Below are 26,390 nucleotides of genomic sequence, written 5' to 3'. Positions count from 1 at the left end.
GATCTTTGAGTATATGGCTTACATACAATTTTTCCACATTTTCCTATTCCCAAATGAATCACTCATCATCCATATTATTTGGCTGTATTTCTTGGTCACTTACATCACTTCTGTGAGCTACCAACCATGGGACAAATGCACACCAGTGAAAATTATCATGCCTACTAATTGCTGTATCTTTATCCATGCCTTTTTCATTTGAAGGGCAGAGGGGAAATCACTAGAGTACTCCAAAGTGTCTCCATTTCAACAATAATTTTGCTCTTTTACTGCTTTCAAAAGCACATAATAATATTCAAATAATATTTGCCACTTCATATATAAACAATAACAAGCTCAGAAAGTCAGTGTATTTAATTTCGTTTTTATTTATTTAATGTATTTAATTTTGGTACCCAACTCATGATACAGGGAAGGTATACTTTTTGTTAGTTTTCGCATAATAAAGCTACCTAAGAATATAAGTACTAAGCGCATCAAAATACCACATTAATATAGAAAACCAGTGTAAACAATGTATTTTTAGCTGTTGTAGATTTTCTGGGTTGTATGGCCATGGTCTTGGCATTGTAGTCCCTGACATTTCGCCAGTAGCTGTGCCTGGCATCCTCAGAGGTAGGCAGGTAATTTATATCTACTCAGGAAGGTGGGGTAGGGCTGAGTCATTATTCCCCAGGCTGTGAAAACGTGCTAACGGAGGAGCAAGCTTTCCTGAGGAGGTTCTTTTGTATATGGATTGGCTGTTTCCTGAGGAGGTTTCCTGTTTCCTGAGGAGGTTCTTTTGCATGTGGACTAGCTGTTGAAATTCTAATTTTATCTGTAGTGCTATTGTCAGGTGTAGAGCCTTTTGTGTTTTTCAGGACAGGAAACCATACCCTATTTATTTTTAAACTCGCTTCTTTCCTGTTGAAATTGTGTTTATATTTCCGAATTTCAATGGCTTCTATGTGTAATCTGAGATGGTAATTGAATGTGTTGTCCAGCCTTTCAGTGTTTTGGAACAAAATACTTTGTCCTGTTTGAGTTAGGCTATGTTCAGCCACTGCTGATTTTTCAGGTTGGCCAGGTCTGCAGTGTCTTTCATGTTCTTTTAATCTTGTCTGAATGCTACGCTGTGTGGTCCAAATGTAAACTTGTCCAGAACTGCATGGTATGCAGTATTCTCTTGCAGAAGTGAGGGGGTCTCTTCTGTCTTTTGTCAATCATAGCATCTGTTGTATTTTTCTGGTGGGTCTGAATACTGTTTGTAGGTTGTGTTTTTTCATAAGTTTTCCCATCTGATCAGTGATACCTTTGATATATGGCAAAAACACTTTTCCTATGGGGGACTGTTTTTTTCGGTTGTTTGTTTTACCTTTGGTTTAATTTCTCTTCTGATTTCATTCTTGGAGTGTGTGGTTTAGATGATTTAGTTCGTCATTGAGAACGTGCGATTCACATATCCATCTTGCATAGTCTACTAAGGTTTTGATTATGCCTCTTTTTTGCCGAGGGTGGTGATTGGAGTTTTTGTGTAAATAACGGTCTGTGTGAGTTGGTTTTCTGTAGACCTTGTGACCTAATTGAAGGTTAGCTTTGCGGATGACCATGATATCTAGAAATGGGAGTTTACCCTCGATTTCTTTTTCCATGCTGAATTGTATGTTCAGGTGGATGTTGTTCAGGTGGTCTAAAACTCCTAATCTTCACAGTTTAAAAACACTAAACTTCACAGCATGCGGAACTCTTACAGGATAATAACTCAGCCCTACCCACCTTCCTGACTAGATATAAATTACCTGCCTACCATTTTTCTTCTCACCTTGACACAGAGAGTACTCGATCTTTCTGTATTATACCTCTGAGGATGTCAGTCACAGCTGCTGGTGAAATGTCAGGTCCTACAATGCCAAGACCATGGCCATACAATCCAGAAAATCTACAACAGCTAATGAACTCCGGCCATGAAAGCCTTCGACAAATGTATTTTTAGGCTGACAAGTCCCAGCAGATACAGCCAAACAGCTGTAGTTATAACTCATAGAGATTTTTAGGTGCTTTAAATTATATGCTTTAAATTATAATTTTCAAAAAAGTAATTATTATTTATAATTTTTATTGTATAGAAGAAATTTGGTCTGGAGTGGTTTAACTAATTACAAGAAAGGCTCTTTGAAAATATCTTTAGTTAATTTTAAAAATAAATATAAGTACAAAGGTAAAGTAAAATTACTAAAAATAAGGGTCCAAATTAAAATAGAGGGATTGTTGTTGTTTGGATATGTAAAAAATAAATCAACCAGAGTAAGTGTAGCCCCATCCTCTCTTCTTGGTTTCCACTCACAAAAACTTCTCTTGTCTAACCATGGATCACACCATTATTTTGAGAAAGGAATTGTCATGAGGAAATGCGCACAAACTCGATGAATCTAGTATCTCATTGTACCTGAAATTAGACTGTAATTTTTTAAAACAATGGAAGAATGTTAGCATTACTTAGAGTTACTAGAGAGAATTTATTTTGTTTGGTGTGTTTTTTCCCACTGCAATCTTTCGTCATCCCTTTCTTTCCTGCACTCACCTGAAGGCATTAAGAGGGAAGATATTTTGAGAAACACTGTTGATGTTCCCTCCTTGCCCCTAGCAGAGTTAATCCAACTGCCCTACTGTGCTCAGAGAGGCTGTTCTCTCCCACCCACAGTGTTTCTTCCTCACAGATTAAGAGTCAAAGAACAGCAGGATGCCAGGCTGTGATGTGCTGTGTTAACTGGCATTGGCAGTCATTGTCTTTCGAGATAATAACTGTATCCAGTTTATACGGGATTTCTGAGAACACTTTTGTGATTCTGTAGGCTACATTTGAGAAAACTTGCCTACACCATTCCTGCAGTATGTGTTAGGAATTATTACACCCCTAGTTCCAAATTCACAAATATACTTTACAATTTTAATTTGTATTCACTGTACTGATGTTTTGGTTCAAATTTATTGTAGTTGTTATTTTAAAAAATGAAATAACCTTTATGTAGAGGAATGAAGAAGGCCACTGCCTCAGCAAACACCAGAAGATTTGGGTGGGGGGCAGTACCTAGGGAGGGTGGAGTTTCAAGGGTGCGAGCTCACTTATGGGTGACTTTCTATGCTGCCTCCCCTAGTCTTAATGGTCTTTACCATAAAGACTAAGAGAAATTCCTAGAGCATCATTATGTGGAGGCAATTTTTTCCTCCTCAGTTCTATAAGGGTAAGAAATTGGGGCTGAAGCCAGTAAATAGCCAATGCACTGTAGTGTTAGAGTAGGATCTGGAATACTCATGATCAAATCCCTACTCTGCCATGTAAATCATTTGGGTGACTTTGGGCCCTTCACTCTTGCAACCTAATCTACCTATCATCTCATGAAGCTAAAATAAAGGAGGGGAGAAACAATTAGGTTGCCATGACTTATTCTGGTCTGACTTCAGCCCTGGTTTTGAGGCAGAAAAGTCTTTGATGGATGATCTCTGTTTACAATATATCCTTGCATACCCATTTGCTACATCTCATATGGTCAATCATTGCATACCCATTTGTTGCATCTCATATGGTCAATCATTTGCTACTCTTAGAGCATCTGAGATCACATATAGAGGTTGGAAATGTATCTCTGAGCTGGTTTGAGTTGTTTTTGATCAGTTCGGCACAGAAGGTGATGGCAGGAGATGAGGAATCAGCTGTGTGGGATCTGCTCCCCCCAATGCTGTTTATACATATATATGGTGTGTGTGTGTGTATGCGCTACCAGATGCTAACTTCTCTGTGCTGGGCTGGAGCCTCACTGGCATAATCTAGTGACTAAGGGAACAAACTGAAACTGAATCCTGACAAGATAGGGGTGATGCTGGTCAGTAAGGCATCTTCTTTAGAGGGTGTTGGAAGTCCCAATGGGGTCCAGATTTCTTTGACAGACGCTGTGAAAAACTTGGGAGTCCTGTGGGACCAAACTCTAGTACTGGAGAAATAGGTGTTTTGTTGTTCAGTCGCACAGTCGAGTCCGACTCTTTGCGACCCCTTGGATCATCTCCCGCCAGGCCCTCCTGTCTTCCGCCGTCCTCTGAAGTTGGCTCAATTTCATGTTCGTTGCATCGATGACACTGTCTAACCATCTCATCCTTTGCCGTCCCCGTCTTCTTTGACCTTCAATCTTTCCCAGCATCAGGGTCTTCTCCAGGGAGTGCTCCCTTCTCATTTGGTGGCCAAAGTATTTGAGCTTCAGTTTCATTATTTGGCCTTCCAGGGAACAGTCAGGGTTGATTTCTTTTAGGATTGACTGATTTGATCTTTTTGCAGTCCAAGGGACTCTCAAGAGTCTTCTCCAGCACCATAGTTCAAAAGAATCTATTCTTCGGCGCTCGGCCTTCCTTATAGTCCAACTCTCGCAGCCATACATGACTACTGGGAATACCATTGCTTTGACCATGCGGACTTTTGTTGGCAGGGTGATGTCTCTACTTTTTATCATGCTGTTTAGGTTCGCCATCGCTTTCCTCCCAAGGAGCAGGCGTCTTTTAATTTCATGGCTGCAGTCACAGTCTGCGGTGATCTGGGACCCCAGGAACGTGAAGTCTGTCACTACTTCCACGACTTCCCCTTCTATTTGCCAAGGAGTGATGGGGCCGGATGCCATGATCTTAGTTTTTTTGATGTTGAGCTTCAAGCCCACTTTTGCGCTCTCCTCTTTTACTCTGAGCAAGAGGCTCTTTAGATCCTTTTCACTTTCAGCCATTAGAGTGGTATCATCTGCATATCTGAGGTTGTTGATCTTTTCCCCAGCAATCTTAATTCCCGCTTGTGATTCATCCAGGCCAGCATTTCGCATGATGTACTCTGCATATATATTAAATAAGCAAGGTGACAGTATACATCCTTGTCGTACTCCTTTTCCTATGCTGAACCAATCAGTTGTTCCGTATCCGGTTCTAACTGTCGCTTCTTGGCCCTTATACAGGTTTCTCAAGAGACATGTGAGGTGGTCTGGTACTCCCATCTCTTTAAGGACCTGCCATAGTTTGTTGTGATCCACACAGTCAAAAGCTTTAGCATAGTCAATGAAGCAGAAGTAGATATTTTTCTGGTACTCTCTTGCTTTCTCCATAATCCAGCGAATGTTGGCAATTTGATCTCTAGTTCCTCTACCTCTTCGAAACCCAGCTTGTACTTCTGGTAGTTCTCTATCCACGTACTGTTGAAGCCTAGCTTGTAGGATCTTGAGCATGACCTTGCTAGCGTGTGATATGAGTGCAATTGTGCGATAGTTTGAACATTCCTTGGCATTGCCCTTCTTTGGGATTGGAATGTATACTGATCTTTTCCAATCCTGTGGCCACTGTTGCGTTTTCCAAATTTGCTGGCAAATGGAGTGCAGCACTTTAACAGCATCATCTTCTAAGACTTTGAATAGCTCAGCTGGAATACCATCACCTCCACTAGCTTTGTTGTTAGCAATGCTTTCTAAGGCCCATTTAACTTCACATTCCAGGATGTCTGGCTCAAGGTCAGTGATTATACCGTCGTGTTTGTCAAGGACATTGAGGTCTTTCTTGTATAGTTCTTCTGTGTATTCTTGCCATCTTTTCCTAATCTCTTCTGCTTCTGTTAGGTCCCTACCGTTTTTGTCCTTTATCATGGCCAGCTTTGCATGGAACGCTCCCTTGATTTCTCCAATTTTCTTGAAGAGATCTCTAGTCCTTCCCATTCTATTGTTTTCTTCTATTACTTTGCACTGTTCATTCAGGAAGGCCTCCTTATCTCTCCTTGCTGTTCTCTGGAAATCTGCGTTCAGTTGGGTAAATCTTTCCTTTTCGCCTTTGCCTTTCGCTTTCCTTCTTTCCTCTGCTATTTGTAAAGCCTCATCAGAAAGCCATTTTGCTTTCTTGCATTTCTTTTTCTTTGGTATGGTGGTGATTGCTGCCTCCTGTACGATGTCACGAACCTCTGTCCATAGTTCTTCAGGCACTCTATCTATCAAATCCAGACCCTTGAATCTATTCTTCACCTCTACTGTATATTCATCAGGGATGCGATCTAGGTCAAACCTGAATGGCCTCGTGGTTTTCCCAATTTTCTTCAGTTTAAGTCTGAATTTTGCAATGAGTAGCTCATGATCTGAACCACAGTCAGCTCCAGGTCTTGTTTTTACTGACTGGATAGAGCTTCTCCATCTTTGACTGCAAATTATATAGTCAATCTGATTTCGGTGTTGCCCATCTGGTGATGTCCATGTGTAGAGTCGCCTCTTAGGTTGTTGGAAAAGGGTGTTCGCTATGACCAGTGTGTTCTCTTGACAAAACTCTGTTAACCTTTGCCCTGCTTCATTTTGCTTTCCAAGGCCAAACTTGTCTGTTATTCCGGTTACCTTTTGACTTCCTACTTTAGCATTCCAGTCCCCTATGATGATGAGGACATCATTTTTTGGTGTTAGTTCTATAAGGTGTTGTAGGTCTTCATAGAACCGGTCCACTTCAGCCTCTTCTGCATCAGTGGTTGGGGCATAGACTTGGATTACTGTGATGTTGAATGGTTTGCCTTGGAATCGGACAGAAATCATTCTGTCATTTTTGAGATTGTATCCCAGTACTGCCTTTTGCACTCTCTTGTTGACTATAAAGGCCACACCATTTTTTCTACGAGATTCCTGGCCACAGTAGTAGATATAATGGTCTTCTGAGTTAAATTCGCCCATTCCTGTCCACTTAAGTTCACTGATTCCTAAGATATCGATGTTAAGTCTTGCCATCTCATTTTTGACCACGTCAAGCTTACCTTGATTCATAGATCTTACATTCCAGGTTCCTATGTAGTATTGTTCTTTGCAGCATTGGACTTTCCTTTCACCATCAGACACATCCACAACTGAGGGTCCTTTCGGCTTTGGCCCAGCCGCTTCACTCTTTCTGGGGTTACTTGTACTTGCCCTCTGCTCTTCCTCAGTAGCATATTGGACACCTTCCGACCTGAGGGGTTCATCTTCCGGCGTCATATCTTTTAGCCTTTTGGTACTTTCCATGGGGTTTTCTTGGCAAAAGTACTGAAGTGGGTTGCCATTTCCTTCTCCAGGGGGATCACTCTTGGTCTGAGTTCTCTGCTGTGGCCTGTCCGTCTTGGGTGGCCCTTCACGGCATAGCCCACAGCTTCATTGAACTGCTCAAGCCCCCTCGCCACCAAAGTGCTTTTTTACATTTGACTGTAGGCTTTCCTTGTATTTGGAGAATCCTTATTCATGCTACAGTAATCTTGAGGGTTGACTATAGTAACACACTCTAAATGAAGCTACTCTTGAAAACGATTTGGAAAATGCGGTAGCCTGTCACTATCAGGGTAGGTTCCAGGGATCATATTTGTTGGTTTCCTATTTTGCCTGTTAGTTTCTTGTTTTGCAATCTTTGCATTGAGTGCCTGCTGCTTTCCAAGTCCAAGGTGATGGTGCATACCTTTCAAGCCCTTCAAAATTGGGGACCTACACACCTTAACAACCATCTCTCCCAGTGTGAGCCCATAGTGTAGCTTCACATAGCACAGCAGAGCCTTTTGGTTGTTACAGCCCCCATGAGGGTAAGTTCTGCTGCTCTCCACTTGGTCTACTTCTGTGGCTGCTCCTTTGTTATGGAATAGCGTCTTGGAAGAAATTAGATCCGTATCCTTCTTAGGGTTTCAAAGAGCTTGTAAGTCAACTGTTTAAAAGCCTTTGACTCCTCATGATGAATGTTCTGTGTGTGTCTTGAAAGACAGCGATCTCTAGCTCAAGAAGACAAGTTGTAAGTTATGAGTTCTGATAAGAACAGGGGGGAAAGTGCAGGAGGACAAACTCAGATCACCAAGAATGTAAAACAACTTAAAATTGATGACTCTCTCTGTCTCCAAAGGACAATGTAAGTGTGTTGTCAAAGGCTTTCATGGCCAGAGTGCATTAGTTGTTGTAGATTTTCTGGGCTGTATGGCCATGGTCTTGGCATTGATGTTTCACCAGCAGCTGTGACTGGCATCGTCAGAGGTATAACACAGAAAGATGGAGTACTCTCTGTGTCAAAGTGAGAAGAAGAAAAAAATCTGCACCCCACAAACCTACAGTTTGGTTCCGGTATGTAGATACCTTTATCATTTGGAGCCATGGAGAAGTAGAATTGATGGAGTTTTTAGACCACCTCAAAACATCCACCCGAACATACAATTCAACATGGAAATAGAAATTGAGGGTAAACTCCCATTTCTAATTATCACGATCATCCAAAAAGCTAACCTTCAATTAGGTAAAAGGTCTACAGAAAACCAACTCACACAGACCGTTATTTACACAAAAACTCCAATCACCACCCTCGGCAAAAAAGAGGCATAGTCAAAACCTTAGTAGACAGATATGTCAACCACACTTTCTCAACAATGAACTAAATCATCTAAACCACACACTTCAAGCAAATGGCTACTCCAAGAATGAAATCAGAAGAGCAATTAAACCAAAGGTAAAACAACCGAAGAAAAATAGTCCCCCACAGGAAAAGTGTTTTTGCCATATATCAAAGGAATCACTGATCAAATGGGAAGACTTATGAAAAAACACAACCTACAAACAGTATTCAGACCCACCAGAAAAATACAACAAATGCTACGATTGGCAAAAGACAGAAGAGACCCTCTCACTTCTGCAAGAGTATACCGCATACCCTGCTGTTGCAGACAGGTTTACATTGGGACCACATAGTGTAGCATCCAGACAAGAATAAAAGAACATGAAAGACACTGTAGACTTGGCCAACCTGAAAAATCAGCAGTGGCTGAGCATAGCCTAACTCAAACAGGACACAGTATCTTATTCCAAGACACTGAAAGGCTGGACAACTCATCCAATTACCATGTCAGATTACACAGGGAGGTCATTGAAATTCATAAACATAAACACAATTTCAACAGGAAAGAAGAGAGTTTAAAAATAAATAGGGCATGATTTCCTTTCCTGATAAACACAAAATGTTCTACTTCTTACAACAGCACTACAGATAAGATTAGAATTTCAACAGCCAATCCATATGCAAAAGAACCTCCTCAGGAAAGCTCCTCCATTAGCATGTCACAGCCTGGGAAACTCCTACAAGATAATGACTCAGCCCCACCCCACCTTCCAGACTAGATATAAAGGGTTATTTTTTGCTTGTTGTTTTAATTCTGCTGTTTTTAGACTTGTGTTGTACTGATTTTATTGTTATTACCTGTTGTAGATCCCAGATCTGGAAGAAAAGTGGACTTACAAATGTTTTATATAAATAAATTTTCTGGCATCATCTAAATATCTGGTAGTGAAACTCCATGTACTTATATCAGCTCTATAAAAGTGCCCATATTCTCAATTTTAAAAGTTTAATAGCTTAACCATATTTATTTTTAAAAATAGTAAAACCAGTTACCTTGCATAATGGATACCAGGTTTGAGCCTAGGACAAATGTTTATGAGTGAAATATGTATTTAGGAAAATACATGTGGATGCTAGCAGTACTGCTATAATTGTGTGTTTTAACCTCTTTTTTCTTAAGAAAGAATGACTTATGCCTCTGCTGCTGGCTACCACTCTGTCAGACCTTGTTGTGACCTGAATCCAGTTCCCCAGCACTTAATATAGCTGTTAATGTTCCATATGACTGTAGCAATAAGCACTTGGAAATCACCATAGTTCATTTTGTTAGTGACACTGCTTTGCCAAAAACAACTGAAAAGCTTTCTACTCTACAGGATGCAATATGTATATTTAAAGATCTTTCAGATCCTGAAACTAAAATGTAGGGGTAAAAATACAGTGGCTTGGATGGATCTATTGAACCATGAGCAGGGCTATTTTTGGGCAGGAACGCACAGGAACGGAGTTCCAGCTGGCTCCTGAGTTGGCCACACCCAGCAGGAACTCATTAGCATAATCATTAGGATTGGCTACATTAGAGGTGTGTGGCCTAACATGCAAAGGAGTTCCTGCTACAAAAAAAGCCCTGGCCGTGTTATGTATTGAGCCTGAACTTTACTTGCAAAAGGACTTAGCTTGGGGATGCATAGCAATAGCTTGCTAGGATCCTAGAATGGACCAGTAGGGTGACAGGGATCCTAGAGTAACCCAACTGGGAAACAATGTACTGTAAATATCCTATAGTTGGGAGTGGGGTGTGTTTTAAGTGTAACCTTTTTCAGGCATAAATACTTGGCTTTGTTCAGGGGTTTCTCAGTCTTCTTTCTCTTGCTGAATCACTAATAAACTATGAGCTGATCAGTTGAATGCGTCTGAATCCAGTATATTTCATCTGTGATCAGGCAGGCAAAAAGGGAGTATGAGGAGCATATCGCAAAAAACATAAAGAACAATAATAAAACTTTCTTCAAATACATTAGAAGCAGGAAACCAGCCAGGGAGGCAGTGGGGCCCTTGGATGACCAGGGGGTAAAAGGAGTATTGAAGGATGATAGGGGAATGGCTGAGAAGCTGAATGCATTTTTTGCCTCTGTCTTCACTGTGGAAGAGGAGAAGTGCTTGCCCACTCCAGAACCGCTGATTTCAGGAGGGGTGTTGAAAGACCTGAGTCAGATTGAGGTGACGAGAGAGGAGGTCCTATGACTGATAGACAATTTAAAAACTGATAAATCACCAGGCCCAGATGGCATATATCCAAGAGTTCTGAAAGAACTCAAATGTGAACTTGTGGATCTCCTGACAAAAATATGTAATCTTTCCTTAAAATCTGCCTCCATTCCTGAGGACTGGAAGGTAGCTAATGTGTCTCCCATCTTTAAAAAGGGTTCCAGAAGAGATCTGGGAAATTACATGCCAGTCAGTCTGACGTCAATACCGAGTAAGCTATTAAGGAATTAGGAAGCACATTGATGAATAAAAACTATTGAGGCAGACTCAGCATGGGTTCTCTAAGGGAAGATCTTGTCTCACTAACCTATTAGTGTTCTTTGAGGTGGTGAACAAACATGTGGACAAGGGGGACCCAATAGATGTTGTTTACCTTTACTTCCAGAAAGCTTTTGTTTAAGTTCCTCATCAAAGGCTCCCAAGCAAGCTCAATAGTCACGGGATAAAAGGACAAGTCTTCTTGTGGATTAAAAACTGGCTAATTAATAGGAAACAGAGACTGAGTATAAATGGGCAATTTTCTCAATGTAGGGTGTATAAACAGTGGGATACCGCAGGGATCAGTACTGGGTCTGATGTGTCCTGTGGCTTCAAGAGGGAATTGGATAAACATATGGAGCAGAGGTCCATCAGTGGCTATTAGACACAAGGTATAGATAGGAACTCTCAGTCTGGGGCAAATGATGCACTGTATTCTTGGTGCTGGGGGGGGCAAGAGTGGGAGGGCTTCTAGTGTCCTGGTCCCACTGATGGACCTCCTGATGGCACCTGGTATTTTTGGCCACTGTGTGACAGAGTGTTGGACTGGGTGGGCCATTGGCCTGATCCAACATTGGCTTCTCTTATGTTCTTATGTTATGTTTAAGCTTACTGCATTCTACACAAATGACTGAACTATCTGCAGGACAAGGAAGAGTATCCTATTAGTAGGGTGGTAATTAGTGAATGCGCCAGAATTATCTTCTGTCATTGGTATTACATTAAGTATGTCTGGGATGGGGTGATGATGCCCCTAAACAAAACTGTGTAGCCATTTATATATACACAGCATTTTTAAGAAGCGATAAATTGTTGGAACTCAAATAACAGTTCCAATGTTAGTTATTTAAACATTTGTACCTCACCTTTCTGCAATTCGTTCGAAAGGTGGCTTTTATAGAATACACGTAACACAGTCTTCCTGTTCTTTCTGAAATTCATTGCTTCTGCCCCTGCTCTCTTTCTGGGGCTGTGTCCAGGGGTCATTTTGTAGAAAAAGATGTGCAGGAGCTCATTAGCATAACTCATTAGCATAATTTATTTGCATATGCCATACCCCCTGATATCACCGGAAGTTTGTCAGAAGGCAACACCCACCGCTCAGGCACCTCTGGACTGTTTTGGATTGCTAGCTATTGGGGGGGCGTGCAGATCTGTCCTCGCAGAGGAGGGAGAGCTTGTACCTGAATAAAACTTGGTCTTAAAGGTGCCACTGGACTGTTTTGGACTGGGGGGCCGGGGGGAGGCTCTGCAGCTTACCTGGCTGCTTCTTCTGACTGAGGGCTGCTGGGAGCAGGGGGTGGAGCTTGTTGCATGTGCCTGCCCCCTGGACTCTTTACTGCCGGAGCTCCGTTCCTGTGCGCTCCTGCAGGAAATGACCCCTGTGTGTGACCATAGTTAAGAAAAAGAAAGTAGTTTTGCAGAAGCAGACGACTGGTCCATCTAATTTAGCATTCTGTTTCAAACAGTAACTGAGCAGATGCCAGCAGAATACCCATGAACAGGGCATGGAGACAAAAGCCTCTCTGTTGTCCCCCTCCATCCCCCCCCCCCGTCCTTCAGAGGTTCCCTTTAGTCATCATGGTTAGTAGATTTTGATAGATCTATCTTCCCTGAATTCCCTCTGAAATCTATATAAATTAGAGGTCATTGCCATTGGTATCATTGGTGCCATTTACTACCTTTCCGCAGGGCATGTAAGGCAGAGATGTTCTGCCAGGCATTTAGTTGAGGACAGCAATGGGACAGTGTGAAATCTAGCACTCTCATACCCCCCCACCCTCTGCAACCCCTCCCCCCTAGGTGGCCTCTGGAAAAATCTTTTCTTTTGCTATCTTGGAAAGTGCATTGTTTTAGTTGTTGATATGTTATAGGTATTTTAAATTTGATTTTAATTTGTATTATTAATTGTCTTTGTCCTGTTGTAAGCCGCTCTGAGTCCTGCTTGCAGGGAAGGGTGGCCAAGAAATCCAATCAAATAAATAAATAAATAAATCTGCAACTTGACCAATCCACTGTTCTGTATCATTTAGGAACATATTAAAAAGCACTGGTCCCAAATCCGGTCCCTGTGAAACCCCACCGCTTACATCCCTCCATTGCAAGTGTGGGTTACGTTTGTTATATGTATTCCTGAAACAGTCTGCTAAAATGGCACCCAGTATTTGGACACTGTTGCTCCAAGGAGCAGGGTCTTCACACTTCAGGCTACATGATAGTTGTTGGCTTCTTCCCAATAGCAGCAGTGGCAATGAGGAAATATGGGTCAGGTGAGAGTAATGTCACAAAGTCCTTCAACCAGTCCTCCTGCTGTCCCAATAGCTGCTTGCTTCAGTCTCTGTCCTATACACAATCCTCTCAGTATGTACAGTTGCCATTTTATGTGAGCGGGGGAATATTTGTATTTTTCAGCTTTGGTACACATGATTTTTTAGGATGCTTATTTGCATATATTAAAGCTTGAAAAAATGATAGCTGTGTATATCAATAGGACTGTGGGTAGCGTGTTCTCCCATTATCCAAGGGTGAGCAACAAAACTGTAATAACTGTACAGGGCTTAACAGAGGTGAAATTAAAGCTTTGGTGTCAAAATCTTATGCACATTTATACAGATAAAAATAATTGATTACAATTAATGTAATAAAATTTCTTTGAGTGATATCTCAAGTATATCAAGTAGGGGAAATGTGTATAAATGTGCTTATTTTGCGAGTTTTCCTTGATTTTCTTTAATATGCGGCTTTTGTGATCCTCTGGGTATACAAAGTAGTCAAACTGTGGAGTGAGGAAGTAAGGCTGTTTGAAAGTGAACCTTCATTTTGTATACAATTAGGAAGAGACAGTTCAGGCATGAAAATGATACCAGCCTTCCCTGGAACAGTGCATTTTTTAGTATCAGCAGCTGTTAGACAGACTTGTCATGCTACATGATCTGCAGACACATGCAGACAAAGCCTACCCCCCCACACACACACAACTGTCAACATGCTAGAATAAAGATTGTTAGCTTTTAAGGTGCTACTGGACTCCAGTTTCATTTTTCAATAGACTAGAACAGTTGCATTTTATAATACTGACTACTTATTTTTTTATTCAGCTATGAAAAAATCACATGTGTTTACAGATTTCGCGTTCTGAATTTCCATGTAATTGTTACATGCCACCTCTCAGTAGAAATCATATTTCACTGGTAGTACAGGTGTCTTCCAAACGCGATAATTTTTTTCTTGTGACAAGGTTCTGTAACAATACAATGGTAAAATCTAGATGATGTATCCAAGACCAGTTGCAAAATTATTTCTAGTAACATACACTCAAAATTGGCAGAACAATATTGTACACAGTGTCTCTCTCTGTGTGTATGTCTCTCTGTGTGTGTGAGCGTGTGCAAGTGAATGTCAGATGTCTTTTCTATATAATTATCCATTTTCATTATTCAAATTAATTTTCTTGACACTGACATTTAACTTAGATGAGCTTAGAAATAAAAATAAGGCAAACACACAGAAAATGCTATGTGTTAAAATTTTATCAGTTGCTTGGATATTGCTTTTTGGGATTTCTCGTCTTCTACTCAACCCACTCCAGATCTAAGACCTTGGGCCAGTCACTCTCTCAGCCTCACCTACTTTGTTGTTAGGATAAAATGGAGGCAAGGAGAATGATGTACACCCCATTGGGTCCCCATTAGGGAGAAAGGTGGGTTATAAAAGGTGTAAATAAATATGTGCATAGCTCAATCTCTGTTTCAGAGATGGGAGCAGTATTAGTAGGTGGTTTATACAACCACAGTGTTCTTGCGTAAAAAAGAACCCCTGTCATTCTTCCACATGAGCCAAAAGAGAGTCATCGGTGCAGTGTGAACCTTGCCAGAATCTCCCAACAGCCTGTACTTCCCTGGAGGAAGCAGTGATTGTGGAGCTGCCTCAGCAAACATCGTCGGCACTTAAAAAGGAGTGTACTTTGTAGGCACTGTTTCATGCCCTCTCTTTTCAACCCTAAAATTGCAAATCAGGAGGTGTGTAGTGTCTGTTGCTCCTTTTCTTTTTAGAGTTTTGTAACTCTCCATTTGCTGTGTCCTGCTTCTCTGCCCTTTGGACACTTCTCTACCTTCTTGCCTTTTATCTGTACTGCCTCTTACTTCTTTGGATTCTTTCTGGCTTTCTTTCTAGCTGGATTTTCCACAAACAAACGTTCTGATTATTGTTATACACCTTTCCCCATAGTATTTCGCTGCTGTCTTCAGCCTCAAGGATAATCCACGGATTGTCTGACGAAGTGTGTTTGCACACGAAAGCTTATACCGTGAATAAAACTTTGTTGGTCTTAAAGGTTCCACTTTGTTTTACTGCTTCAAACTTTGCTCTGCTACTTCAGACCAACACGGCTACCCCACCTGAATCTAACCACTGATTAATAGTCATGGATGCTTTTTGTGTGGCAGGTTCTTAAGTCATTGATTATGTATGATGGGTTTGGTTGTTTGTAAGCTCTTTTTTGTTTTTCAGGTTTTAAAAATCAGTTTACTTGGCCACAGAAAACGCATTTTGGCCTCATTGGGAGACAGGCTTCACGAAGATCCACCTCAGAAACCACCACGGGCTATAACCCTCAGGGTAAGTTCCAGCAAACAGTCTAAAGCATGTGTTGTTAAAGGCCTATAAAAATACTTAAGCACAAAGAATTATGATTTAGTAACTACTTGTAGTGTATTCAACTGCATGTATGCAAACTCACACATTCATACACCATGTAAAGCTTCGTCCTGGGCAAGGATCCTAATCCCTCCAATCCCATTGGTAGCCCAGGAAGAACCATCCAATCACCCACCATCCAGTTCCATGTGAGGGAACGCTTGTGATTGGACTTTATTGTTACAACCTGATTGGTTGTTATTGTATAATAGGGCGTGGCTATATTAGCCGGGAGAGTTTAAAAGAAGAACAGCTTCAATGCTAAAGCTGTTCTGGCTATTCGAGTTGATCTGTTGGAGTTGTGTTACGAGTTGCTGAATAAAGCTGATCTTTTGCTGAATCACTCTCTGACTCCTTTGTTAAGTAGCCGACTTAACACTACTGATAGCTCTTTCCTTCATTTTTGTTTGTTTGTTTGTCTAATAAGGTTAGTGGCTTGCATTTTCCCCACAGGGTTTGCTTTGGGAATTTTTGTTAAACGAACAATGCTGTAATCAGTGGCATCAGCTTGTATATTTGAGTACATAACGCAGTTTAGTTCAATGTTACTGAATTAGGATATGTTCCCATATTTTCAGCTTGTGGGTCTATAAATTCTTATACATTTGCTAGTTCTCCTAATTCTTCTTCCAATTTTTATGGTTCCTTTTTCTAACTGTAATATGGGAAATGATACCCAAGATGTCACCACAAAATGCTCATGTTTTATCCTCACTGTAGTATTTGATTGTTGTTCTTCACTGCTATGATTGCAATCATACCTGGGAATAAACCTCATTCTCCTCAGTAGGACTTGCTTCTGAGCCAATATGCATATGTTTAAGCTATATGTTTTCTAAAGATAGGCCCTGGTCACAGGGGCAGGAAACTGCGGGGGAGAAGCGTGGCTGTTTGCCCTGGGGCAAACTACTGCGCAGTTACGCGATCAGACCTCCTGTGAAGGTCCTGTGGAGGTACCATGGCAAGGGAGAGGTGTCGATCACAGGACAAGCCGGTGCGCAACGAAGAAGCGCGCGCCGCGGCAAACTGTTTTGTATTTGTGTGTACATGACAAATGCGCATGCTCCGTTGGGTGCGCGTGCGCATCCACAGAGACTTGGACAAAAAAACCCTACCTTATTTGCAAGGGGACATGGGCGGGTGCCGGATGCTACCGGAAACGCGATCAGACGCCCGCCCTTGCCCCGCAGTTTCCGGAAACTAGTACCTCTGAGGTACTAGTTTTTTGCCACGCAGTTTCGGCTGGAAGCCTCGGTTGAGCCACGGGAGTGCTACGCTTCCCAGATGTGCTGGTGAGATCGCGCCTGGAAACTCCGCCTGTTTTCCGTCTCACTTGTGTGGCTTCTGTTCCGTGTGACCGCAGCCATAGTTCTTTAGAAGTTTGAACTGCAATTTGGAAAAATAGAGATTTGATTTTCATCTATGATTAGGCATGGCTTGGGTCAGACAGCATAGCAAACCATGGCTTGCTGCTGCAGTGAACAAGCCTGGAAAATCCTTGAGCTGATGTACTCCCTACGCCCCTCTGCCCTTGCCTGCATCTAGATAATTAGAGGTTTCTGTTTCACAGCAAGCCATAATTTACCATTATGCCTAAACCTACAAACTATGGCTTATGTTTTCCCTGCAAACCAAATTTAGGGGGAAAACCCAGTTGGAATCCTAACTGGCAGGGAAAGCGCAAGCCATAGTTTTCTAGTCTGTATGTAGTGGTAATCTTTGGTTTGCTGTTTAAACTGAAAACATTAACTAGCTGGCTGCATGCAAGGAGATATAAAAGAATGTGCTACCAAAGATTCCTCATCCACATGGCAGCAAATCATGGTTTGCCATTACATCTATTGAATAAAAGTATACTTTGGTGTGAACAGGACTATACCAAATGGGTAAGGCATTATAGAATGCAAACTGCATTCTCTTACAAAACCGCCTTCTCACCCACTTTGAAAAAAAGTTTTTTTTTGTTTTTTTTAAACATCATGGCCATTTGCACTCTTCTGGCTTGTATTATCACACATACTGGCTTCTGGGAGAGAAGCTGATTTCAGCTCCTTGAAAAATTCCATTAGTAAAAGTGTCACTGAGCTCACGGCATTTTGCCTTCAAGAATTGCTCAAAACCAGGATATTTTTAGCTGTTGTCTCCTGGCAGTGTGTACAATGCTATAAGGACGATAGCATAGAAAATAGACAACAGAGAGTTGTAGCTGTGCTCATACCCAAAAAAACTCTGCAAACGGAGGGCTCTTCTACTTCTCTTATGGTTGCCAGCCTCCAGGTGGGAGCTGGAGATCTGGAATTACAAATTTTCTCCAGCTACATAAATCAGTTATTTATTTATTTAAAACATTTATTCCCCTTTACCTGGAGACAGTGGCTGCTTTGGAAGGTGGACTGCATGACATTATACCCTACCAAGGTTCTTCCCCTCCCTAAACCCCACTCTCCCAGGCTCCAGCTGTGGTGTAGTGGTGAAGAGCGGTGGACTTTTATCTGGAGAACTGGGTTTGATTCCCCACTCCTCCACATACAGCCAGCTGGGTGACCTTGGGCCAGTCACAGCTCTCTCAGAGTTCTCTCAGCCCCACCTACCTCACAGGTATCTGTTGTGGGGAGAGGAAGGGAAGGCAATTGTAAGCCACTCTGAGATTCCTTTGGGGAGTGAAGAGTGGGGTATAAAACCAACTGTTCTTCTTCTTCCACCCTCAGATCTTCAGGTATTTCTGAAACTGGAGCTGGCAACTCTAACTTCTGTGTAGTTGGGCACTCACTGTGACTTGTGAGTACAACTCTGGGAAAGAAACTGAGAAATGAATAGAGTAATTGGAAATCATACTACTATGCTTTGGAAGAATAAGAATGTGGAAGAATAAAATGACCTTTTGGGAGACACAATACATTGCAAGGGAATTTAGACTGAGCAGTTCTTCAAATTATTCTGTTCTTCAGTCCTGCATTCAGACATCATAATACATTATGGTGTTTGTGTATATATATAATTCAGTTGCAGCTGAATTATGGTGACCCTGTGGAGTTTTCAAGGCAAGAGGTGTTCAGACATGGTTTGCTATTGCCTTGGTGGCCTCCCATCCACATACTAACCAGGGCTCACCCTGATAAGCTTCCGAGATCTAAATATGCAAACACACCACTGTGTAAAAAGACTTTGCCAAACATCAACTAAGTCTTATTGTACCATTCAATAAATGTATGTTGTATAAAAAAGACTTGTTTATTACTTCTTGAAAATGGCGGGTAATCAGCTCAGTAAATGTACAAACAATGTTGCAACCAACCATATAATATGAAAATGTCATAGAAAAAGTAGCTAATCAGCTCAGCAGCAATTATACATCTAGCCTTGAAGTCTGACAATCTTGACTCCACTATGCAACTCTGCAGATAGAGACCCGGCAAAATTGGGGTTTGCTGTGACATTCACAAATTGTAGGTCATTGATTACCCTTGCTTCTTACAGCTGTATATTACAGATGGTAATATACAGAGATGGTAAAAGACTTGCTGGGGGTGCAGAGAAGGCATGAAATAGATAAACTGGGGTTTATAGACAACCCAGGATTGTTACATATCTGGCAGAACTATTTTAGGTGAAGTCATGTTGTTCATATGCAGTCTTAGTAAGACCTGAAGTAATATAGGAAGCAATATAGAGCCTGCTCAGAAGTAAGTCCCATGTTATCTAGTGGGGAAAAGTGTCCTTAGGATTTCAGCCATAGCGGCTAAGTGCAAAAGGTGTTTTAGTCTCAGGCTATCACTTGTAATGTGGGGAGGGGGATACTGACTTGCTTTAAAGGCCATCATCAGAGGTCATTTCGGGGGGGAACGCGGGGGAACGCAGTTCCCCCGGGTGAAGTGCAGGGGGCGGGGCACATGACGAAGCCCCGCCCCCTGCTTCTGGTCGCCCCGCTTCCAGCCCTCATTCAGCCAGGAGGAGGCAGGAGAAGAGGGAGGGTAAGTTGCTTCCTCCCCGCCTCTCCCCACCCCTGCCTGCCTGGGGCCAGGGAGGGCCTTGGCGGGGCTTCCTCGCACTCCCGCTGGCCTTGCCGGTCCACCGCCGGGCCCCGGATGTCAGGGGGTGTGGCATATGCTAATGAATTATGCTAATGAGTTCCCCTAGCTCTTTTTCTATGAAATGACCCCTGGCCATCATGTTTTGGCCATCAGCAAGCTGAAACAGCAGTAAAACAGAAGGAAGAGGCCAGGACCAAAACCAATACTGCCAGTCATTCTTCTACCCATACACCCTACTGGGTACACAGGAAAATGACACATGATGGGGCATTTGACATCTCCTGTCGGCCCTGATACTGAAACCAGTCGTACAGTGGCAGAAAAGACTACTTGCAAGAGGCATGGCAGCAAGAGGCATATATAAGGTCCATGATTCAAGCCTTTCAAGTCATTAGTTTCCAGAGACCTCTAGAAGGGGTGCCATGCTCAACTGCGATCTTACATCATCAGAAGCTATCATTGGCCCATTCATGCTGCTACAGACTCCTTGCTATTCTATGTGTGGTGTGTTATCCTTCCATTAGTTGGAGAATGGAGGGGCCAGCTTGGTGCCTTTATCCTGAGGTGGAGTACATAGGGTTCTGAGCAGCACAAGAGTAGTGATATGCTGTTGCAATGTTTGATTTAATCATAATCTATTTGTGCAAAGTACTCCTTCTTTGTACCGTATCATTCCTCTAGAATACCCATAGGTGCCTTGTTGGAGTTTATCTTGTGCTTAGAAAAGCCGTCGTTATCCTAAGTTGTACCATGAGGCTGTGTGAGCATGAGGGTGAGGGTGGCATTTTTCATTCTCATTGAGTTCATTGAGATTCTTTATACTTATGCTTTTTGGGTGGCTTAATGGTAGCTGGTGCTGGGTACCAAGGCTTTGGGGGTCTTACAATGCTGACTAAATTCGAGTTTTTCCCTTTAAAACCCCTGCCCATTTCTGGCCACTATGCAGGTTTATAGCACTAAGTTTAGCGCTGGTGTGGAATCAGTGAGACACTATGCCACTGTATTTCCCAGTATGTCTACGTATCTCTGGGTTATGGTGGCGCAGAGACTCATTTGCCATAATATCTTGAGGACTGTGCTCTTAGGCTGTCATAATATGGAGTTCAGGAAATGCCACTGAGTTCAATGAGTTCAAATGTAGAGGTAGGTCAGATTAAGGCATGGGAATAATTTGCACATATGACTGTCCGGCTAGTGACCGTCCTGCTATTTCATTCTGTTGTACTTTCCAATTCTGCACAGGAACCGAGCACTGACCAGACTCCTCCTCAGCTGTCACCCTCGCTCAGCCAAAGCACTTACACCACTGGTGGCTCACTGGACGTCCCACATATTATCATGCAGGGGGATGCAAGGAGAAGAAGAAATGACAGCTATTTTGATGATATTCCTCGGTCAAAACTTGAGAGACAGATGGCACAGGTAAAGTTGAAATGCTTTTGCTGCTATTCGTGGCAGTTAGTGGGATGTCTTGTAATAAAAATATACCTTTTAAAATGTTAGCAGTATGCTTCAGAAACTTATGCTGACATTGCAACTGAATTACTTTGCAGTTATTCATTTTTATACTCTGAAGATTTTATTCCTTCTAAAACTAAACGATACTGCCAAGCGTTGATGATGTAATGGTTTTGTTCAAACAATGTCTTGTAGTTGGATGCACTGCTGCCTTTCTTGTGAGAGGAAGCTTAATAGCAGCTTTTCAGTAGTAACCATTGATTTAGAGCATTCATTTCCCCCATCGCAGATCAGTAGCAAGAACAGATGCCATAATGTACTCCATATATACACAGATCATGCTCCAGAACCTCTGCCATGCTGACGGGGTGGGGGTACACTATCACATGCAGGGTTGGTTAGAATTTTTGGGACAAGCCTGAAACCTCACTCTGTGTGTTTGTAAAAGAAGGTATATGTTTCTATTATATCAACTCTCTTTTTCAACACATACATATGTGAGAGCCAGCATGATATAGTGGTTGAAAGCAGTGGACTCTAATCTGGAGAATTAGTGATTCCGCATTCCCCCACATGATGTTTGCTGGGTGACCTTGGGCCAGTCACAGTTCTCTCAGAACTCTCTCAGCCCCACCTACTTCACAAGGTGCCTGTTGTGGGGAGAGGAAGGGAAGGCAATTGTAAGCCGCTTTGAGATTCCTTAGGCTAGAGAAAAGCAGGGTATAAAAATAACTGTTCTTCTTCATACACACACCTGTACAATTTGGTTGCAGCATACGAACTCTTATTAAAAGGCTTTTCAGTTAATTGTATATTTAGAAATTCTGTGTCAGGGTTGTTAAAAGATTTTTAATGCATTTATTTAATGACTTTGCTGATCACCATAGTAATGCTGTGCACACTACGCTAAACCATCTGTAAAAGACGGCTGCAAGCAGTCTTCTTTCCATTCATTCAACCAGACATGAGTAAGCCACTGACTACCTTAAATCAAGCATATGCTTCACCAAAAAGATACGCCATGTTTCACTCTAAAGGTCAGCACAGTTGAGCTTCTATCAGCGAAAGTGCCGAGGGGGTGATCTGTGTTGTTCTTTGATGGTGCACAGAATGACTGAAGGCCGAGTCATCAGCCATGCTGTAATGCTTCATAATATAAATCAGAAAGCAAACTATGAATTGCACCCAAAAAACAGATGGGAGGTCAGTTCAGTTCATGAAGCATGAATGGTTCACTCGATTGAGCAGGCATTTTGCCCTGATAGAATCATCCAAGTGGCCGGCATAGCCGTGAGTAGATCTGGACTATTTCGGTAGTTCAGTCAGGAGGGAAAAAGACAAAGCAAATAACTCTGTTAATGCCCATATCATATATAATCCAAACATACAAACAAAACCTAACTGCAGCTAGGAAGGAAAATATGTTTCTGGTGGGAAATTGAAGGGCACCTGGAAAGTTCTGTTTGCTCAGGTGAACATTCATTTTGAGCATCAAATCAGCCCACTCATTTTTTTGGCTCTTAATTTTTGAGGAAGTGTTGTTGGTGATTTTATTCTGCTGAATTAGATTCTTTCTTAGCCTATTACCTGACAGAAAAAGTTGGGGAATCCTCCCTGGTGTACAAGACAGTTTCCAGAAGCTCTTCAGGGAACAGCAAAGGAACAACCACTTAATATCAAAGAGGTTCTGTGAAGGTCACAAAGCTTGAATGTCAGAGTAGGCAATACCCAGCTTATTGTCATTGAACAGTCTGATATTTGCACACTATTCCATTGAGTCAGTATTATCCCTTTCTTCCCTTCTAGTCCCCAATGTCCTGTTTTAGCTGATAATTCCTTTTCAATTCCCTCTCCCATTCTGTTCTGTCTGAAACCAGAATACTCCCCGAAGATATCACAGCTGCTTCCATCAAATAGTCATAGACAGTCTCAATGTTTTTTAAAGAAAATACTTCTCAGACATATCTTGTGAGTATTAAATATCCACAGATAGAACTGGGCCCTTAAAACACTGAGGAATTTCACATTACCCTTTTTAACACGTTTTGAAGCCATTTTTGATCCCTCGTGGAGTAAACCGGTATAGGGCTGCCATTTCACACATGGCTTTCCCCTTCTGGTAAAGAGCTGGATCTGAAGCGATTTGCCATTTCAGACTTCAGGGGAAGGGAAAGGAGTTTGTAAGCCACTCTGAGACTCCAAATGAAGGGCGGGGTATAAATCCAATCTCTTCTTCTTCATTTCAGACTGCACCACTTTTTCCCACTTTCCCCCCGCTGCGCGGGCGATCTCCGACTTTTTTTTTAATGTTCGCTTTATATCGTTATAGCGCTATAGTGCTATAACAAAACACTCCAGGCATTCCAATGGGGTTGATATATTGCTGTTGTGTTATGCCGTTATGCTGTTATAGTGCTATAACAATATAAAGTAAACGTAAAAAAAAAAAAGCCGGAGATCTCCCGCTTGGGCAAAAAACAGTGGGGGGAAAGCGCATCGGAACCGGGAGAGGAAACTGAAGACTACTTGGAAGCAGGTAAAACGCTTCATCCCCGTTTCCTAAACGGGACAGAAGCGTTTGTGTGTGAAATTGCAAATATATTCCGGTAGGGAACCGGTTCTAAAATGGTTCTGTCTGAAATGACAGACCAGAAACCGTTTGGGAACCGTTCCTCTTCCGGATTATATCGTCTGTCTGAAATTCCTAACTCAGGCAGCATCCTTCAAAGCAGTTCCATTGAACTTGACTGAAAATGGCAATCTGTACATTTTATCTCTAAAGCACTTAAATAGCAACACTAGAATATTGAAAAATATTATCCCATCAGTTTTATCTGTTTTACCGTTTTATTTAAATTGAACTCTCATCTACCTTTTTTCTGTCATATAACATGATCTAAGGCTATTTATAGACGTGCTGAACATTGCTAGGCTGAACTCTGAAAGAACTTTCTTGTTCATTGACTCCCACAGTGCAGAAAAAGCAAGCTGCACCTAAATGTCCAAAACCAACTCAGTCCTGAAGTTTGGAAAACTGTGCTTTTTGCTAGTCCATACAATCTGTGCATTTCCTTAGTTTTTTCAAATATTCTTTTACCAAGCATATGCACTGACAAAGGAACTTAGATGAGTTGCTGTTACCCAAATAGCCAACATGTGTATATACTCTGAGTATAGGAGTGTCCTCCTTTTAAGGTGTCAGAAGCCTGTACACTCATGTGCTCAGGGCAAATATTATTGGGACCATCTTGCTCATGTATCCTGAGGTCCAAGATTTGCTCTAACACTTCGTAAAGCTGTGCAGATTCTTAGAAATAAAAAGACATTGGTTTAAAGTTGAAGATGTATTAAGAAAAAGAGTAATAGCAAAGGGAATTAGCAAACTGAATACACAGTTTGGAGCACACTAAATAAATGTTCTACAAATCCTAAGTTCTACTAAATCCTAGCCTAAACAAATAGTACTAATTTAAAGAAATGTCTAAAGAGAAAGGGTGGGGGAGAAGAAGGAAGAAAGATATATGACCCTGTTCTGGTGAGTGAAGTCCTGTTGAGTTCATCAGAGGAAGGAAAAAAGGTGAAGTGGAGGAGATGAGCATGATCTTCATGGCTGCCTGCACTGGGATACCAGGGCCAATGCAGAGTCCCATACACATTCCCCACTACACATCCCCACATGGGAGTTTTGGAGCCAGTTAGAGGAGCCCAGTATTGAGATGGGAACCAGTGGCTGGAACAAAAAGCTGGGGTTCCAGGGCTAACTTTATACCCCAAAAGTATGAAGATAGAGGGAGGAATAAGATACTTCTTACAATGGATTGGCTGAGAGCCAAAAGTTTTAAATCTCATTGGTAGATCAATGAGATACCCATTGTGTGGGAAAGATATCTCTCAAGGAAGATGGAGATATCGATTACTTTTTTGATGAAGTTTATGGCCCAAATGGAAAAACAAGCTAGGTTATATGGTCACCAGTTGTTTGGAATTGTCACCAGTTGTTTGGAATTGAATGCTGGGGGAAAGACATAGTAAAGGAAATAAATATATGAGAAACAGAGACTGATAAGCTGATTGTCATTCCTAACTTACGGACACCTTTGAATGGCAGGAAGTGATCTTGTCCGCATTTGTCTTTTTCTGACCATGGTGGTAATTGCCTTACATCCTCTCTTTGAAGTGGTGTGCATTGCTATGGGTGTTTCTCTTTTGCCTCAAAATTAGAGAAATAAATTTCCATTTATTTTTCCAAACTTTGGTAGAGGCCAAATTAAGGAATAAAATTAAAAAGATGCATAGTGCTTCTGTAGGATCAGTGAAGGGAACCCAACTATATACTTATGCACTGAACTGAAAGCTTGCTCATGGGGTAATATTGCCATTTGCTTCAGATTCAATTTAAAGTTTAAGGAATATTAGGCTGGAGAAGGGGTTATAGTTGCAGTATCAATATGGAAGAAGTGGTCAGTCAGCTAAAGATTCACTGCACTGTGTGTGTGTTCAGTGCATTAGAACTGAAATGATGATAAATCCTCCTGTGAGGGATGAGCTTCAAGACTGACATCTTTTTGAGATTAGGCAAGGCTGTAAATCCACATTGATTGATAGCGGAAAACTAAAGTGATTTCTTGTGCAAAAAAAAATGTTTTTTAATGAAAAAATAAAAAGAACTCCTCCTGTTCAGCTAGGTGGAAATCAATGTGAAAACAGCTTGCAGTAGTTTTAGGGCTGTTCACGTGTACCAGTTCATCTCAACCTTAGGGCAAACTTGTTCAGATACACAAGAATTCGGTCTTGGTGGGTGAAGTATGAGGAAAAGCTACTTTCAAGCAAATGTATTTGTTCTTCTCTTTTCATCATATTTTGGCCTGCCACCCTTTAGACATATGAAAAAGTACAGTTATTGTCCTATATAGGTTAGCAGTGCATCTTAAAGTCACAAGTATTTAGACAGATATAACTTTCAGACACAAAAAGTAAGGAGAGGTGTCAGACACTGCTCTGAAATCCCCAAGAAAGATGATGATGCTTTCTGTTTCACCTTAAGATTAAAGTCAAAATATTTGTTTTGGAGTATGTCCTTTACTCTGGTGTTCAAAGACCTCTGGAAAACTTGGCACTCAGGTCCCAGTTCATCTCACATACTCTCAGCTCTATTATACCCAGTCTGTACTGGGAACTAAAACAATAAGATAAGCAGTTGTATGGTGAGAATTCTGCATAACTCAGGCACTAGTCATGTGATACAGCACTATTTGCATTTGTTTGCTATTTTTTATAACTTTTTTCTGTACAGTTCTGCAAGTGATCCACTGAGCAAACATC

At 41.6% G+C, this 26,390-nt stretch overlaps 1 protein-coding gene across 2 annotated transcripts in view; it reads left to right on the top strand.

Annotated features, from left to right (window-relative positions):
* LOC107119126 (ankyrin repeat and sterile alpha motif domain-containing protein 1B-like) overlaps positions 1-26,390 on the top strand; it is a 357,976-nt gene that overhangs the window by 290,132 nt on the left and 41,454 nt on the right. The window contains exons 4-5 of one of the 2 annotated variants that reach the window (XM_015421575.1): positions 15,394-15,501; positions 20,853-21,032. In XM_015421575.1, coding sequence (XP_015277061.1) covers positions 15,394-15,501; positions 20,853-21,032 — 288 coding nt within the window. The remainder of the gene's footprint in view (positions 1-15,393; positions 15,502-20,852; positions 21,033-26,390) is intronic. The other variant, XM_015421583.1, reaches the window with a different exon arrangement.

The sequence above is a fragment of the Gekko japonicus genome, unplaced genomic scaffold (genome assembly GCF_001447785.1).
Source record: "Gekko japonicus isolate JY-2015 unplaced genomic scaffold, Gekko_japonicus_V1.1 scaffold684, whole genome shotgun sequence".
In the NCBI taxonomy this organism is placed as follows: domain Eukaryota; kingdom Metazoa; phylum Chordata; class Lepidosauria; order Squamata; family Gekkonidae; genus Gekko; species Gekko japonicus.
The sequence above is the reverse complement of the archived record's forward strand: the minus strand, read 5'-3'. Positions and strand labels throughout refer to the sequence as shown.